The following is a 14660-nucleotide window of genomic DNA, read 5'->3' on the forward strand; positions in this document are numbered from 1 at the left end:
TAAATTGATATTTCAAATCAATGGGGAAAATAAGGCTTATTCAGCAAATAAGGTGCATGGACCACTATTACTTGAAATAAAGCAATATAGAGCCCTATTTTACACATTATACAAAAAATATTCAGTTGAGTTAAAAATCAATATGTAAAATGTAAGGAGTTATAGGAAAAAATACAAAATAATATTTTTCTTATCCTGAAGTATCATATTCAAACCCAGAAGCTATGAGGTAAAATATTGACAATATGACTATAATAAACATTTTATACTATCCAAAAATGTACATATAAAAAATAAAGGACAAGTAATAGAATAAGAAAGTATTTGCAACACATATAAAAAAGGTTTAACAGTTTCTTTCTTTTTTTTAGGGAAAAAATCCTACAAACATTTAGTCAAAAAATGGATAAAAAATACCAAAAACTCACTTAAAGCTTTTTAAAAATTGAAAGAGGCAAGAAATATACACAAACAGGTTTAGTTTCAACAAATAATAAAGGAACAGTTAAAATAACACATCATTGTCACATTCAGATTAATAAGTATTAAAATATTGGTAATATCAAGTATTGGCGACTGTGAAAGAAACTGGGGGTATTATTAGGCACATTTTCTTTATCTTCTTAAAGTGGACCCTTTTGCATATCTTGCAATGCTGGTTTGGTGGAGGTGTATTCTTTTAGCCTTCTTTTGTCAGGGAAACTCTTTATTTCGCCTTCCATTTTAAGTGAGAGCAGTCTTGGTTGCAGGCCTTTGCTTTTCATGACTTGGGATATTTCTTGCCATTCTCTTCTGGCTTGTAGCGCTTCTGCTGAGAAGTCAGCTGCTAGCTGCATCAGGGCTCCCTTATATGTTACTACCTCCTTCTCCTTTGCTTCCTTTAGGATTCTCTCTTCGTCTTTTGATATTTGCCATTTTAATTATGTGTCTTGGAGTGGGCCTCTTTGGGTTTCTCTTGAATGGGAGTCTCTGTGCTTCCCGGACTTGTGTGACTTTTTCTCTCCTCAAATGATGGAAGTTTTCCATCATTACTTTTTCAAACATGTTCTCTATCCCTCCCTCCTCTTCTTCTCCTTCTGGTATCCCTCTCATAGGGATATTATTACATTTCATGTTGTCCTGCATTTCTCTAAAGACCTCTTCATTCTTTTTGAGTCTTTTTTCATTTTCTTGCTCTTTCTGGGAGCTCTATTCTACCTTATCCTCCAGTTTGCTGATTCGATCCTCTGCTTCATCTAGCCTGCTTTTGATTCCTTCTACTATGTTCTTCAATTGAGAAATTGTGTTCTTAATTTCCTCTTGACTCTTTTTGATAGTTTCTATGTCCTTTTTCATGCTAATATAGTTTGCAGGAAGTTCCTCATAGTTTCCCTGTAGTTTCTTGTAATTTTCTCTGAGCTCACTGAGCTCATTGCGCTTCCTTAGAACCATTGTTTTGAAATCAATATCTGATAGTTTACTTGCCTCTATTTCATTTAGTTCTCTTTCTGGGGATTCCTCCTTTCCCTTTGACGGGGTGGGGAGATGTTTCTTTGTCTTCACATTATTTTTGAGACTCTTTTCTTTTTTTTTGCTTCTTTTTCCTAAATTGATCTGTCTTGATTTCCTGACTTTGTGGTGTGAACTTCTATGGTAGGAGACCGCTGTTTTATTCTTTCTGGATCTGCCTCTGATGATGTTAGATGTTGACCCTGTCTGACCATAGGCAGTCTGTTCGAGACTTCGAGGAATCTACTGTCTGTGGCCGTCTCCTTCAGTTGTTAATCTAGTCACTCTGCACTCAGCAGTCAGGCTTAGACACCTCATGGTGGGACACATTCCCTCCTGGGGGCGGGGCTATTGTGTCCTCTCATGCTGCTGCTGCTCAGGGGAGTGGTTTGCCTGAGTAAGGTGTCTGCTGCTTTATGGGGGAGTAGTCAGCACCAGGATCCCGCTGGCTACTTTTTCACTTCTCTCCCCAAATCCTCCTTTTCCAGTCTCTCCTTAGGTGACTCTAGTCCACTCTGTCCCCACCTTTGCTGGAGACCAAGGAAAGTGGCTGCAAATAACAATTTATTCATTGGCCCTTTAAACAGCTCTTTGCATCTCCATCTGCCTGTCTCTGGCAGAGAGAAATCCTGCTGCTTTCCACAGCTGGTTGTTATCTGTGTACTTTTTGGGCTCTGGTGCTGCAGGCTGGAGATCCCCACTTATGGTTTAGACTTCGTTCACCTCAGGAGCATCCAACTGGCGGTTTCAATATCCTTCTGGTGCTGCCACCCATGGGCTCCCACACTGCCTTCTCGAGTCTCTACCTCACTCTTTATGAGCTAGGTTGTGCTAAAACTGATTCTTCTGTCTGTCGAGGTTGTAAGGCTCCTCTCTCACTATTGTTCAGTTGTTTGTCCCAGGTGATTTCTCCACAATTTAGTTGTAATTCCAGATTGGTCCCCTGATTTTAAACTGTATGACAAAGCTACAGTAATTAAAAACAGTGTGGTATTGGCATAAAAACAGACACATAGATTCATGGAATAGAATAGAGAGCCCAGAAATAAACCCATGCATATATGGTCAATTAATTTATGACAAAGGTGCCAAGAATATTCAAGAGGAAAAGAATAATCTCTTCAGTAAATAGTATTGGAATATTGGACAACCACATGCAAAACACTGAAACTTGATTATTTTCTGAAACCATGAAAAAAATGAACTCAAAGTTGATTAAAGAACCGAAGACCTTAAACCATAAAACCTCTAGAAAACATAGGCAGTAAACTTTTGACATAGGTCTTAGTGATGATTTTTTAAATCTCACAACAGTAGCAAAAGCAACAAAAGCAAAAATAAATAAGTGTCACTACACCATATTAAAAAGCTTCTGCACAACAAAGGAAACCATCAACAAAATGGAAAGAACCTACTGAATGAAAGAAAATATTTGTAAATCATATATCTCACAAGGAGCTAATATCCAAATAGATAAAGTACTCATACAACTCAATAGCAGAAAAGCAAACAATTCCATTGAAAGTGGACAGAAGATCTGAATAGACATTATTCCAAAGAAGACATACAGATGGCCAGCAGGTACATGCTCCATGTCATGGATTATCAGGGAAATGCAAATTAAAATCCACAATAAGCTATCATCTCACACCTGTTAGAAAACCTTTTGTCCAAAGAACTAGAAATAACAAGTGTTGACAAGGATGTGGAAGAAAGAAACCATAACCACTATCGGTGGGGATGTAATTTGGTGCAGCCAACGTAGAAAACAGTAAAGAGGTTCCTCAAAAAATTTTAAAAGAACTACCAATTGATTCAGCAGTTTCATTTTTGGGTTTATTTGCAGAAAACAAAAACACTAACTTGAAATGATATGTGTGCCCCCATGTTCACTGCAACATTATTTACAATAGCCAAGACATGGAATTTCCATTGATAGATGAATGGATAAAGAAAGTGTCATATATAAATACAACAGAATACTATTCAGTCATAAAAAGAATGGAATCTTGCCATTTGTGAACCTTGAGGGCACCTTGAGGACCTTGAGGGCATTATGCTAAGTGAAATAAATCAGAGAAAGGCAAACAATATAAGATCTCTCTTATATCTAGAATCTAAAAAACAAAAACAAAAACTAAAAATTGAACTGATAGATACAAAGAACAGATTGGGGGTTGTGAGAGGTGAGATTTAGGTGGAGGAGGAGTGGAGAACTGGGTGAAGGTAAAAAGAAGAAAAGGCTGCTGATATAAAACAGGCATAGAAATTTTGAGTATAATAGTTTAAAAATAAAAACAAAAAAAGTGCTTATTTGCCTCAAAGAGTCTGGATAATTGGAACATTTTGATTTCAGTTAGAATTTTTCCTGCTGTATTGGACAAGTCTTCCAAAATAAAACACTGCATCATTGAAAATTTCAGATGGTATCTTGATTGGCAGGAATGAGGACTACAGTTGACTATTATTTGCTGCCTTAAAGCTGTAGGTAAGAGCTTCTGGTCCTAGATATTAAAATATATTAGGTCTTCTCAGATTCCTTTAGGGATAATAATGTATTCATCATAGTCTACTTTCTTAATGGAGGAGAGGGTTTACTAGATTAAAAATTAAAAACTGGAACTGAAGGTGGCATTCTGCTACTTCCTAGCTGTGTGATTGGGAGACTTAACCCCCTCAAGATGCAATATCTCAGTCTGTAAAATGGGAATAGTTATCCTAGTCTAGTTAACATGTTTTGCAGCACAGAAATGCAATAATTTATAAGAAAATGTATAAAATACCCGGAATGTAGTAGATATGTGAAAATTCAGTTAGTGAAATATATATTGAGCAACTATGAAGTGCTAGGAATGAAAAAGATACATAAGACTCAGTCTTAACAATCCTCGGTCTCACAAGAAAGGTACTCAAATGCATCCTTATAAAAGAATGGGCAAAATTCAAGATAGTGAATATTATGTGTGTACCTAGGAATAATGCCTAATCTAGACTGGCTAGAAGGAGTCAGGGAGGTTTATGGGAGGAGAGAACATCTGAGCTGTCTTAAAAGGTGCATAATATTAACCATTAGAGAAAGGCTGGTTACATAAGAATGAGGCTTTCAGCCACAAGACAACATCCATGTAGAGTGTATGTGTGCGTGCATGTGTGTGTGTAGGGTTACTATAAATCATAATTTGAGAAGGGCACGGAGACGTTTTCCTGACTCTGATTGGGAATCCCAAGGGTGTTCTTAGGGTCTCCTGCTCTCAGTCTCATCAGCCTTATGCCATGCTTCTTCTGGCTTTGGGTGAATTTGGACAATGTCTACAAATTGAGATGTAGTCAAGGTTTAGACCCCCTAAATAAGAATATGGGAGTAGTTCACCCCTCATGAGGCAAGGTGTCAGTATAAATTTTACTCCCAAATCCAAATGGTATATGGAGGTTATCCTAGTTTAAATAGACCAAAGTTTATAAGTTTGGCAAGAAGGATGAATCCCTTTTGTTTAGGAAAAGAGGCATCTCTGGATCGGTGTGAAAACACACACACATATATATATCTATAGCCCCAAAGAAAAATTATATTGACAAATGAAAACAAATAAATCACTATTTAAGGTATTTTTTAATTAAAGATCAAATTTGAATCTCTATATTAAGCATTAAGATACACTGACTTACTGTAACCACCTGGGAAGGGATATAATCATCCTGGATTTTGCCACTGCAGGGTGATATTTCTGGTTTTCTGTTGAACAGGTTGAAAGTAGTATCTTTGTATAGTTGAATTAATATTTGTGTTCACTCATAGTCTCTGTCTCTCTCTCAAGCAGACAGACACACACATACACAAAACACAAAATGACCATTTTGAATTTCTCTTCAATGGAATATTGCTACATAAAATATTTTCTCTTTGGTACACACCAGCTGTAAAATGAAGTACTTATCTCTTATATGTGCTGATGCTCAGAACACTCTTGCAAATAAATCACTATGCATTTCTAAATGCTTTCTTCCAGACTCTTGACCTATCTTAATCTAATTAATAGCCGACCAATGTTCAATTCAGGTCCTTTTTGCTCCTTCTCTTATACTGTGGTGTTATTATTAAATAGTATGATTACAACGCAGCATGCAGTTAAAAAGGAGCAAAAAGTGCCTGGCTGCTGTTCCAGACACTATGCAATTACTGAAATAGGTCTTTCTGGGGGAAAAAAAAACTCACCCATAGAAATGTATTCATTTGGGGGTTGTGATAGTATATCCTTTCAGTGTGCAAATACATTAAATTAATTTTAGACCTAGACAGTCTTACATTTTAGTGATCTAATGCCATCCATACAGGTAACCAACAAAGCACAAACCAGAGAGGCAGTGATGCTTTCTGGGGAAGTATTACTTCAAAGTTAACAGTAAAGTCATATATATCTTACATCTTAGCAATACTCAATTTCTGTAATGCTTTGGAGCACTGTTAGGGCCCACTGAAAAGGGAGAGAGGTACTAACTGAAATAATGAGAAGGTACCTAAGACGAATCTAATCCACCTCCTTTTAATGTGCAAAGCTTAACTCTTTTCTTTAAAATGTGTTTATTAATTCCCCCTTCTCATTTACAGAGGATTTGAGTCAAATTACAAAAATATTATAATGAAATGGAATAAATTTTGATGGAAGCGAGTTAGGCAAGAGTAAAATATCTGTAAGGAAACAAACCAACACATAGTCTGCATATCCTCAAGAATACTATCTTTGGCTCTAAGTACCCAAAGAAAAGAGTGAAATTTTATCCATCAGAAAATTCAGTGTCCTAAGAGTAAAAGTAATACATATTGGAGGACGGTTGGGTTCTTAAGCCACTGAGCCCTGAGAGAAATTTCTCCTGTAGTTCTTTGAAGAGAAGATGGGCATCTGTGATATTCCATCCCTACAAAATAAACCCAATTCCCAAGGCATTATTTTTATGAAGGCTGCAGAAGGGATGTTAAAACATAGTTCAGTGAGGGCAGCTCTATGGGTAACAAAACCTTACTGTCTGACCATAGCACTCTGCGGGCAGGGCCAGTCATCTTGGGAGCGGTCTCCATAGCAAATCTGTTACCAGGCTCTTGGTAGGGATCGGGCAACAGAGAGTTATTTCCAGGTTATTTACCTCCTGCCCTAACTCTAAGGGTAAATATTCTCTATTGCCTATTAAATTTTTGGAAACCAGTGAGGCTTACGGTGGGGTAGTACTTTTACAACAGGGTGAGTCACCCCACCTACACCAGTGTGCCGGTAGCAAGTCTGGATCCAGTCACCTCCGACACACAGATAAAGACAGGAAGGTTTTGGTTTAGTTTTGTTTTTAAGCTTCACCTTGCTTTGTCTTCTGAAGAACGGTTTCCCCATTTGTATTAGAATCACTACCTATTTTAAATTCTTCAGAATGTTTTCCAGCTCTTTGGATAGCGCTTAGATATTATATGAAAATTGAGACAAGGTTTTGACTTCCTGACAGCCTAACAGAATTCTCTAAATACATTCAAGAATCAACATTGATATTTCTAATTTTATGGCTAATCTTGGAGGCTAGAAATTTTTCTTTATGGTTTTTATTTCAATAACAAATGTTTATGAACAGATGGTCCATGGGTTCATTAGAAAGTGGGGCCAGTCATTAACAAATTTGTAGGGTTGATTTTATTTTTCTCAGACATTTACACATGTACGTGGGTATATATGAGAATTGAGAAAATTACTGCTGTAGAGAACTCCATATTCCTTTTTACTTATTAATGGCAAAGGCAGCCTGTTTTTCTCATGAGGAAGTTGCTCATGAATTTTCATTCAAAATAGTAAATTAGTGTCCACACTTTAATATGTTTAGAGTGGAAAGGGATTCTACATGCAGCTGTGCATATCAGATACCATGTCTGGAAAGCCAAATTTTATTCTTTAATGATATGATGATTGAGCAAGGTGCCACTATTGTATGTCCCTTCTGTGCTTACATGCCACATGGAGTAGAGGGTGATGGGAAATTCTGATCTATTAGTATTTTACTTCGGTGAAATTATTAAACTATATTTTTACAAGATTTTGTTACCCCTTCCTTTAGTGTGGTTTTTGAAAACCAGAGGCAAACTTCCTTGAGCAAATACTGTGAACAGTGAATACTTAGTGAGTATTTGGGGAAAGAATCAATATGCTAAAGAAGCTAGGAAAATTGGATCATTTAATAGAAGTCCCAATATAGACAAGCTGGTATTTTAGGAATCAGTCTTGTGTTTTTGGATGTGTTGGTATGAAATGAACCAGTAAGCATACAAAAAATTGGTTCTTAAATGCTTAGGTTAAAAAAAAACTATAAAGACTTTTTAGTGTTTTCTTTAACCAAAAATTGCTCTATTTTGATGATTTCTTCATTTGGTGGTCTGTTTTAATGAAAATTCCTTAGTGGGCCAAGTTGAAACCTCATATATTCACACACACCTCCCATTGATTTCACTTGGGTGAAACTTTATCTTTTAAGCAAAGTTTAAGTTGAAATGTTCAGTTAATGATGCTCACTTTAAATACCAAAGGCTGAATGCATTTATGTATTCAAACACTTAGCTAGTCAAACATAACTCCCATCAGGGTTTAGAGGAAGGATTATTTCTTCAACTATACCAACCTCACAAATAATATATTGCTATATAATATGCAGAAAAAATGATAATAAATAAGATTGTTAATGTTTTATTTCTGTGGTAAAAGACCTAGAATCTTTTTATCTTTAAAAAAGGCAGAGTAAATGGTAGACAAGATGTTGGGAAATACTTTTGGCTATTACCCATTGTAGTTGACCCAAACTTAGAAATAAACATTGAAGAAAAATGACACATTTATTTCTTCATAGCCTCGTCCTTTTCTCTATTAGATTCTCAGATTATGGAATAAATACATTATAATTCTATGTTTAGCTCACAAAAACTGACTTTGAGGTAGAAGACTTTTTCTCCTCATAATGTGATTAAGCTTTTAGTCCTCCTGAAATGGGAATATTATACATACAAATGTCCAACTCTTTTATTGTGAACCCTTAAGGTATATAGCAATTTAAAGGAAAGTTATCCAAAAGAATACCATTTTTGTGATGTGTTTGCTTTATAACACTTTCACAGGGTAAATATCAGTTTGCTTTCTATAATTTCATAAATATGATAGCATATTAATAGAGGACCAAAAGGTCTGTTTTGAGACCTTTTAACAAGAGGGAGATTATCTATTTGAGTGAATGAGTTGACATAAACCCAAGCACAGTGACATAGAAAATTTTATGAGGAAAACCCCTCCAAAACAGTAGTTCCCATTGTCATATCTCTTACAAGATCCTGAGCTACTTGCCACAATTTCAATATCTTCTTTCTCCCTTTTTGAAAGACAAACTAGAGTCACCAGGAATTCAAGAAAAGAACCTGGTTTGGAATTCAGCTGATCAAATCAATATATCTTCAAAGGAATATAGAACTGTTAACTAGTTTCATGCTACCCTTAATAAATTTGCTCATCTATGATTTTTTTGTTGTTCTTTATAGTAGCTGTCACTTTTCCTAGAAGACATTATCTTTTATAAAATCACTTGAAAAACACTTCTAAATAGAACTCTAGGTAATGCAAACATAAGAAAGTAAAAATTCTTACCTAAGAATTTTCCTGATACAATTAGCACATTAAATTGTAGTCATTTCAGAAGGTTTCAGAAGAACCAAAAAAAGAATTCTAGTAATTAATTGCTGATTTGCTACAAAGTTATATATTTGATTTCTCTAAATTTGGAGAACTGTTAGGTCTTTCCTAAGCTGTGAATGAACACATGGCCAAGAATTTGAAATCAGGCACAAATGCTTAAAAAATTTTTTTTGTCTTCAGTATTTGGACCTTATGCAAATTTGTTGTTTGGAAAACACCAGTGCTGATTCTACACTCATGAAACAAAATAATGGAACCAAAGCATTTGCTGTATCTAAGAAACTCAAGCCTACATATTCTCAGCTATGAAAATAGTCTTGACTAGAGAAAGAATGAGTACAGTACCTGTATTAGGTTCATTCACCATTTGCAGGTCTCCAGTGTGGACTGAGAAGGAACCTCAAGCACATTTAATTAGAAGAAATTAAATGCTTTTGTTCTATAAGGAGGGTAATAGGACGGAGCAGTTAAATGGACGTAAAGGCATGGTAAAGAGGCCGTGAAAAAGTTTCCATTGTCCTGAACATTTTATTATTCTGTGTATATTTTTCATTTGTTTAAAGTCTATTTCTAAATCTCCTTTAATTTTCACTAGAGAAAAGAGGAGGATGTGAAAGGAATGAGAAGTCAACTCAGATTAACTGAGAATCGACTGTGTCTAACCATTTTAAGTAAGCAAATGTGCCATTCTCGTACACTAAAGGCAAAAATCTCACCTTCATTGTGAGTGAAGAAGCTTGTCAATTGTGCCCTTGTTACTTCGGTATTAGCTTTGGGGGATGAGATAGATGCTGCTCTTCTGAAATCACTCTTGCCCTACTAAAGGTTTTTGGTTTCATTATCTAAATTCAGTCACATTCACCAGGTACTATGGTAAGCTCTATGGATGCAAAAATAAATTCACATCTTGCCTTTGAATTGTTTAGTCATAATCAAAGTTTCTTTTTTATCTTACACATATGCAAAATAAAACAAGCTTTTATATTTTTCTCTTACTGACTGATAATTTTTATGAGACACATACTTTCCTGGTAAAGCAAGAAATAAAAAAACTTGCTTTAAGATCAATGTTCAGGTTTTCAAACACAATGCTTATAGATTCCCCTAATAAATTAACATTCTCTTTAAAGAACAACTGTTGGGATAAATGCTGTTTTTCAGATTTCCTATTCTTCTCTCTTCCTTTGGACATGCATAGTATCCAAAAGAGCATATAGAGGGCATTACTTAACCTTGTGATTCTGGAATGCAATAAAGTCTCCAGTCTTAATGTGGTCCATGGGTGCAGGCTGGCTGGGTTCATTGAAATGGGTCTCACCCTGGGCATTGTGAGGTTGCCTCCCGCAGAGAGCTATGGCTGTGTAGTTATCTCTTGACTTGGTCAGGAGGTATTTCCTGACTAAGGTCTCGTCTCAGGCCTCACTGCTCTTGTGAACTCTGAGGTCTGGCTTCAGAGCCGCTCTCCTCTCCTACTCTCCTTGGAGGCCATTGTGCAGTGCCTTGGCCAAGTCCATCAGCTGAACTTCCAGAAAGCGCATAGGGAGTGGGGAGGATGAGAGAACAGGGTAGCAAAGGGAGTTCTGACCAAAGATCTCCCTCTGACTCCAATATCACCACTCCAGGTTACTGTGAGGACACTGATTAAGGTGCTCTCTTCCCGGACTTCCTAGAGGAAAGTGGAGCAGACATCCTTGTGCTTTTGGCTTTCCCTCCAACCATCTCATGTGCCTTTTCTCTAGTCTTAGTTAAAGGGATGGGAGGACACACACCTGAGTCCATGCTCCTCTTGCCTTTATTTCTTTCTTATTCCCCAAGTCCTCTGAGAGGAAAGGGTTTGCTTTTCCTTTCTTTCCCGTTTCCTTTCAATATTCCTCTGGATCATTCTCTCCTAATTTTGGGGGTGGCATTCCACATTTCCCTTGTTTTTATAATTAAAATATGGGAGGGTACAAGGAAAGAGAAATGATGACTATAATTCAGAAGGTATATCTAAATTGTTGTACTTGTCATATGAACAAGTGCTCGTTAGGCATTCTTTATTAGTCACTCATCAAGTTAATGAAGAAAGCCTGATGGTTTACTTTTCCCTGTTACAGTGTTTTTTTTGTTTGTTTTTATAGTATTTTGAAATATATATTTGCAGATTTCACATGTATACTGCAAGCCCTTACTATTCAAAGTGAGGTCCAATAGCATTGGCCAGTAGCATTGCCGATTGCTAACATTTGTTAGAAATGCTGAATCTCAGGCCCACCCTAGAACTACTGAATTAGTACCTGCATCTCAACGAGATCTGCAGCTGTGCCATATGCACATTAACATTTGAGAAGCACTGCTCTAGGCCACCATAGCCTTACTAAGATTTTGGCTATATCAGCTGTACCCATCATCAGCATTTAGTAAACATTCATTAATAAGTTCTGTGTGTTAGCCAATGACAATTCTTACCCTTGATTACTTATGGTCCTAATCAAGAATCTTTATAGTTATGGTAAAGTAATTTAAATAAAATTGGCAATTTTGAGTCTAGTCCTCCATCGCCAGATACGTCATAATTTTTTGACAAAATCTATTAAGATTAAGTTGTATGTTATAAAAAGTGAATGTTCATTTGCTTGGAGAGCAGTTATTCAGCATGTGAAGACAGGAACAAGATAGTAATAAGATACTCACTTGGTAAATGCAGGTTCATACCTGAGGCTACTGCTTCACTAGTACAAATAGGGTTTTGTTCAGTTACAGTTTGACAAGAGTCTATGATTTCTTTTAGGGAGATGATTTTTGAGGGGAAGGAAAGAAATCACAGTTTTTCATCTGCACTTTCATTTTCTGATCACAGTGTTTCAGAGGAATCTGGGCTTTACTTATTCACTGGGCTTTCAATAGAGAATCACATTAATCCTTTTAAGCTCCTTATTCTAATGATTTATTTTGTTGAAAACCATAGTGATCCTCCTTTGAATTTTAATGATTGGTGCCTATTCAAAGATTCATTGTTTTGACTTCCTGTCCTTACCTTTGTTTCCTACATGTCTGTGGGGAGCACCTGTCTAATACTGGATCTGCCCCTGGTTCTCACTGGCTTACTAGAGTCACTCAAGCCTTTCTCTGAGTGTTCAGCTGAAAGGCTGGCTATTCATCCATGACAATAAATATAGGATATATGTTTGTAGAGATAGGCAGATAGACAGCAGAGGGACAGATAAATGATTGATCCATTTCCCAGTGAAAATTGTATTTTGGGTATGATAGTGAATTATGATTATTGTGGAGAAATTAGTTAACTTTGTATTCTTAATCATAAAACTGTTGGGATATAGTATCTATGGAAAATCTAGTCGGTGAGAAAGGGGTTTGAATTTTGAGGCTACTGTTTTTACCCAAAATTCTTGACCATGTAACCTTCATAAGGCACTGACCCACCATCTCTCAGCCTGTTAAATATGTGGTAGGAGTCATTTTGTTCAAGTGCTGCAAATTCTCAGAAAGGGTTAGCAAATGGAAATCACCGTGATAATATATCTCAGGTCTGAACATCAAAATTACATGTTATGACTTCAGAATCTAAGAAGTAGCTTATGTCTCAAGCTTGAATTCCTCTTTTGCTCACTCTGTAACCACACAGAGAGATTTTTCCTGCTCTCTTTATAGGTATCACCTAGGAACATCATGGGTTTTCAAGAATATATTATTCTAATATGAGATTTTAACAACTACACTGTATTTATGCATAATACATTTTGTGTCTTATCTTCAGGCTTCTGGACTTTGATTCAGAATATCAGGAGCTCTGGGATTGGCTGATTGACATGGAGTCCCTCGTGATGGACAGCCACGACCTGATGATGTCAGAGGAGCAGCAGCAGCATCTTTACAAGGTTAGAGCCACCCTTCTTGCCTTTACCTTGCTGTGGAAGATCTGATTAGCCTGACAAGACTCTCTCTCTTTCTCTCTCTCTCTCTCGGTATCTTTGCGTTCATTGTATGTATCATGGTGTCTATTAGAATTCTCTTCCCTGTCCCCAAACTCATTTCCATGCCCTGTGTGCTGACAGGCTGCTCCGACATCATAATTGCAAGAAAGTTCCCTTTATCACATTCTATTTGGTGTAATTCTATAGAAAGACAAAGATTTATCTTCAAGATGAATAGCAATAAATAAAACTGCATTAATAAGTAAACTGAAACAAAATGAAGGGTAAACGGACTGGTAGCACTGAACAAAATGTGCTTTGATTGGATCACTCAGGTAAATTCTATCTACTCCTTGGATCTTCCCAGAGGAAAAAGAAATTTGTCTTTATTTTGGCTTGCTGCTTTCAGGGTACAGGGCTTGTCCAATTTAATGCTTATTAGTGATACATAGAGCAGACATTGTCATATTAAGTCAATACATTTGTGTGTGATTTAAGAAAACTAGCTTGGAACTCCCATATTGATTGCAGGCAATACATCTAATAACTATCTATATTGTTTTCCCTGTCTGCCAATTCACCCTTGGCCCACTGTGCTTTACTAATTCCACTTAAATAGTCTTAGAAGTTCTTAGAAAACAACCCTGCGATTTTGATTTAAAAAAATGGTTGCATGATTCACAGTGTCTGAAAAAGCTGTTGGGGATGGTAGGGGGACTTTCCACTGAAATATCAGACTGTAGTAAATCTTCCTCATTTAGGCAATTTTTATTGGAGTAATTCTGACAGTTGTCATCCTTGAATTGCTTTGAGCATATGGCATATTTCAAAGAGCAGATTGTGAATCATAAAAAATAAAATTAATAACTAACCACAGAATCAGCAACAGTATAATGACAAGAAACAACCACCCTCTAGCTTTTTAAAATTTCTTATAGAATAAGAAGTACATTCAAGGTCAAATAAAAGTTGTCTTTTTTCTTCTTCAATCTTTATCATTTTAAGTTACCTTTTCTTAATATACTCCTTTAAAGAGAAATATTTATTTGTACTTTCTCAGGGTCTGGCTGAGTTTAATTAGTGTCCCCTGGGAATCATCTTGGTTAAGAGAGGATATAAGCTCCCTGGGGACTCAGCAAATGGTGATATTTTACTCCCTAAAGAATTCTGTCAATCATTAATCCAGTTTGATGACTATTAGCTGTATCCTGTATGGATAGCTGTCCACATTAACAAAAAACTATCTAATATATCTTCTGACTTAACATATTGATAGAGTAACAATCTCAACCAAATGTAACCAAAACTAGGTGATTTTACATTTTATGTCAGAATCAAAAATTACTTATTAAAATGCGTATAAACCTATATTAATTTGTGATGCAAAATATTAGTTTTATTCCTAGGCTTATGATTAAAAGTTGAGCCAAACAGGAAAAAAACATAATATAAAAGTTACCTAATCATAAGCCATTATCTCAGATTTTATTACACTTGAGCTGCCAAATAACATTTTTTCTTCATAATGCATTTTGTATTTTGTACATAAACCACT

At 36.1% G+C, this 14660-nt stretch overlaps 1 protein-coding gene across 2 annotated transcripts in view; it reads left to right on the forward strand.

The window, feature by feature from the left end:
- AKAP6 (A-kinase anchoring protein 6) overlaps positions 1–14660 on the forward strand; it is a 464313-nt gene that overhangs the window by 337327 nt on the left and 112326 nt on the right. For both annotated transcript variants that reach the window (XM_054577924.1, XM_054577925.1), the window contains one exon: positions 12949–13069. In XM_054577924.1, coding sequence (XP_054433899.1) covers positions 12949–13069 — 121 coding nt within the window. The remainder of the gene's footprint in view (positions 1–12948; positions 13070–14660) is intronic.

The sequence above is a fragment of the Pteronotus mesoamericanus genome, unplaced genomic scaffold, assembly GCF_021234165.1.
Source record: "Pteronotus mesoamericanus isolate MK-2021 breed Mesoamerican mustached bat unplaced genomic scaffold, CSHL_Meso_final contig_46, whole genome shotgun sequence".
Classification (NCBI taxonomy): domain Eukaryota; kingdom Metazoa; phylum Chordata; class Mammalia; order Chiroptera; family Mormoopidae; genus Pteronotus; species Pteronotus mesoamericanus.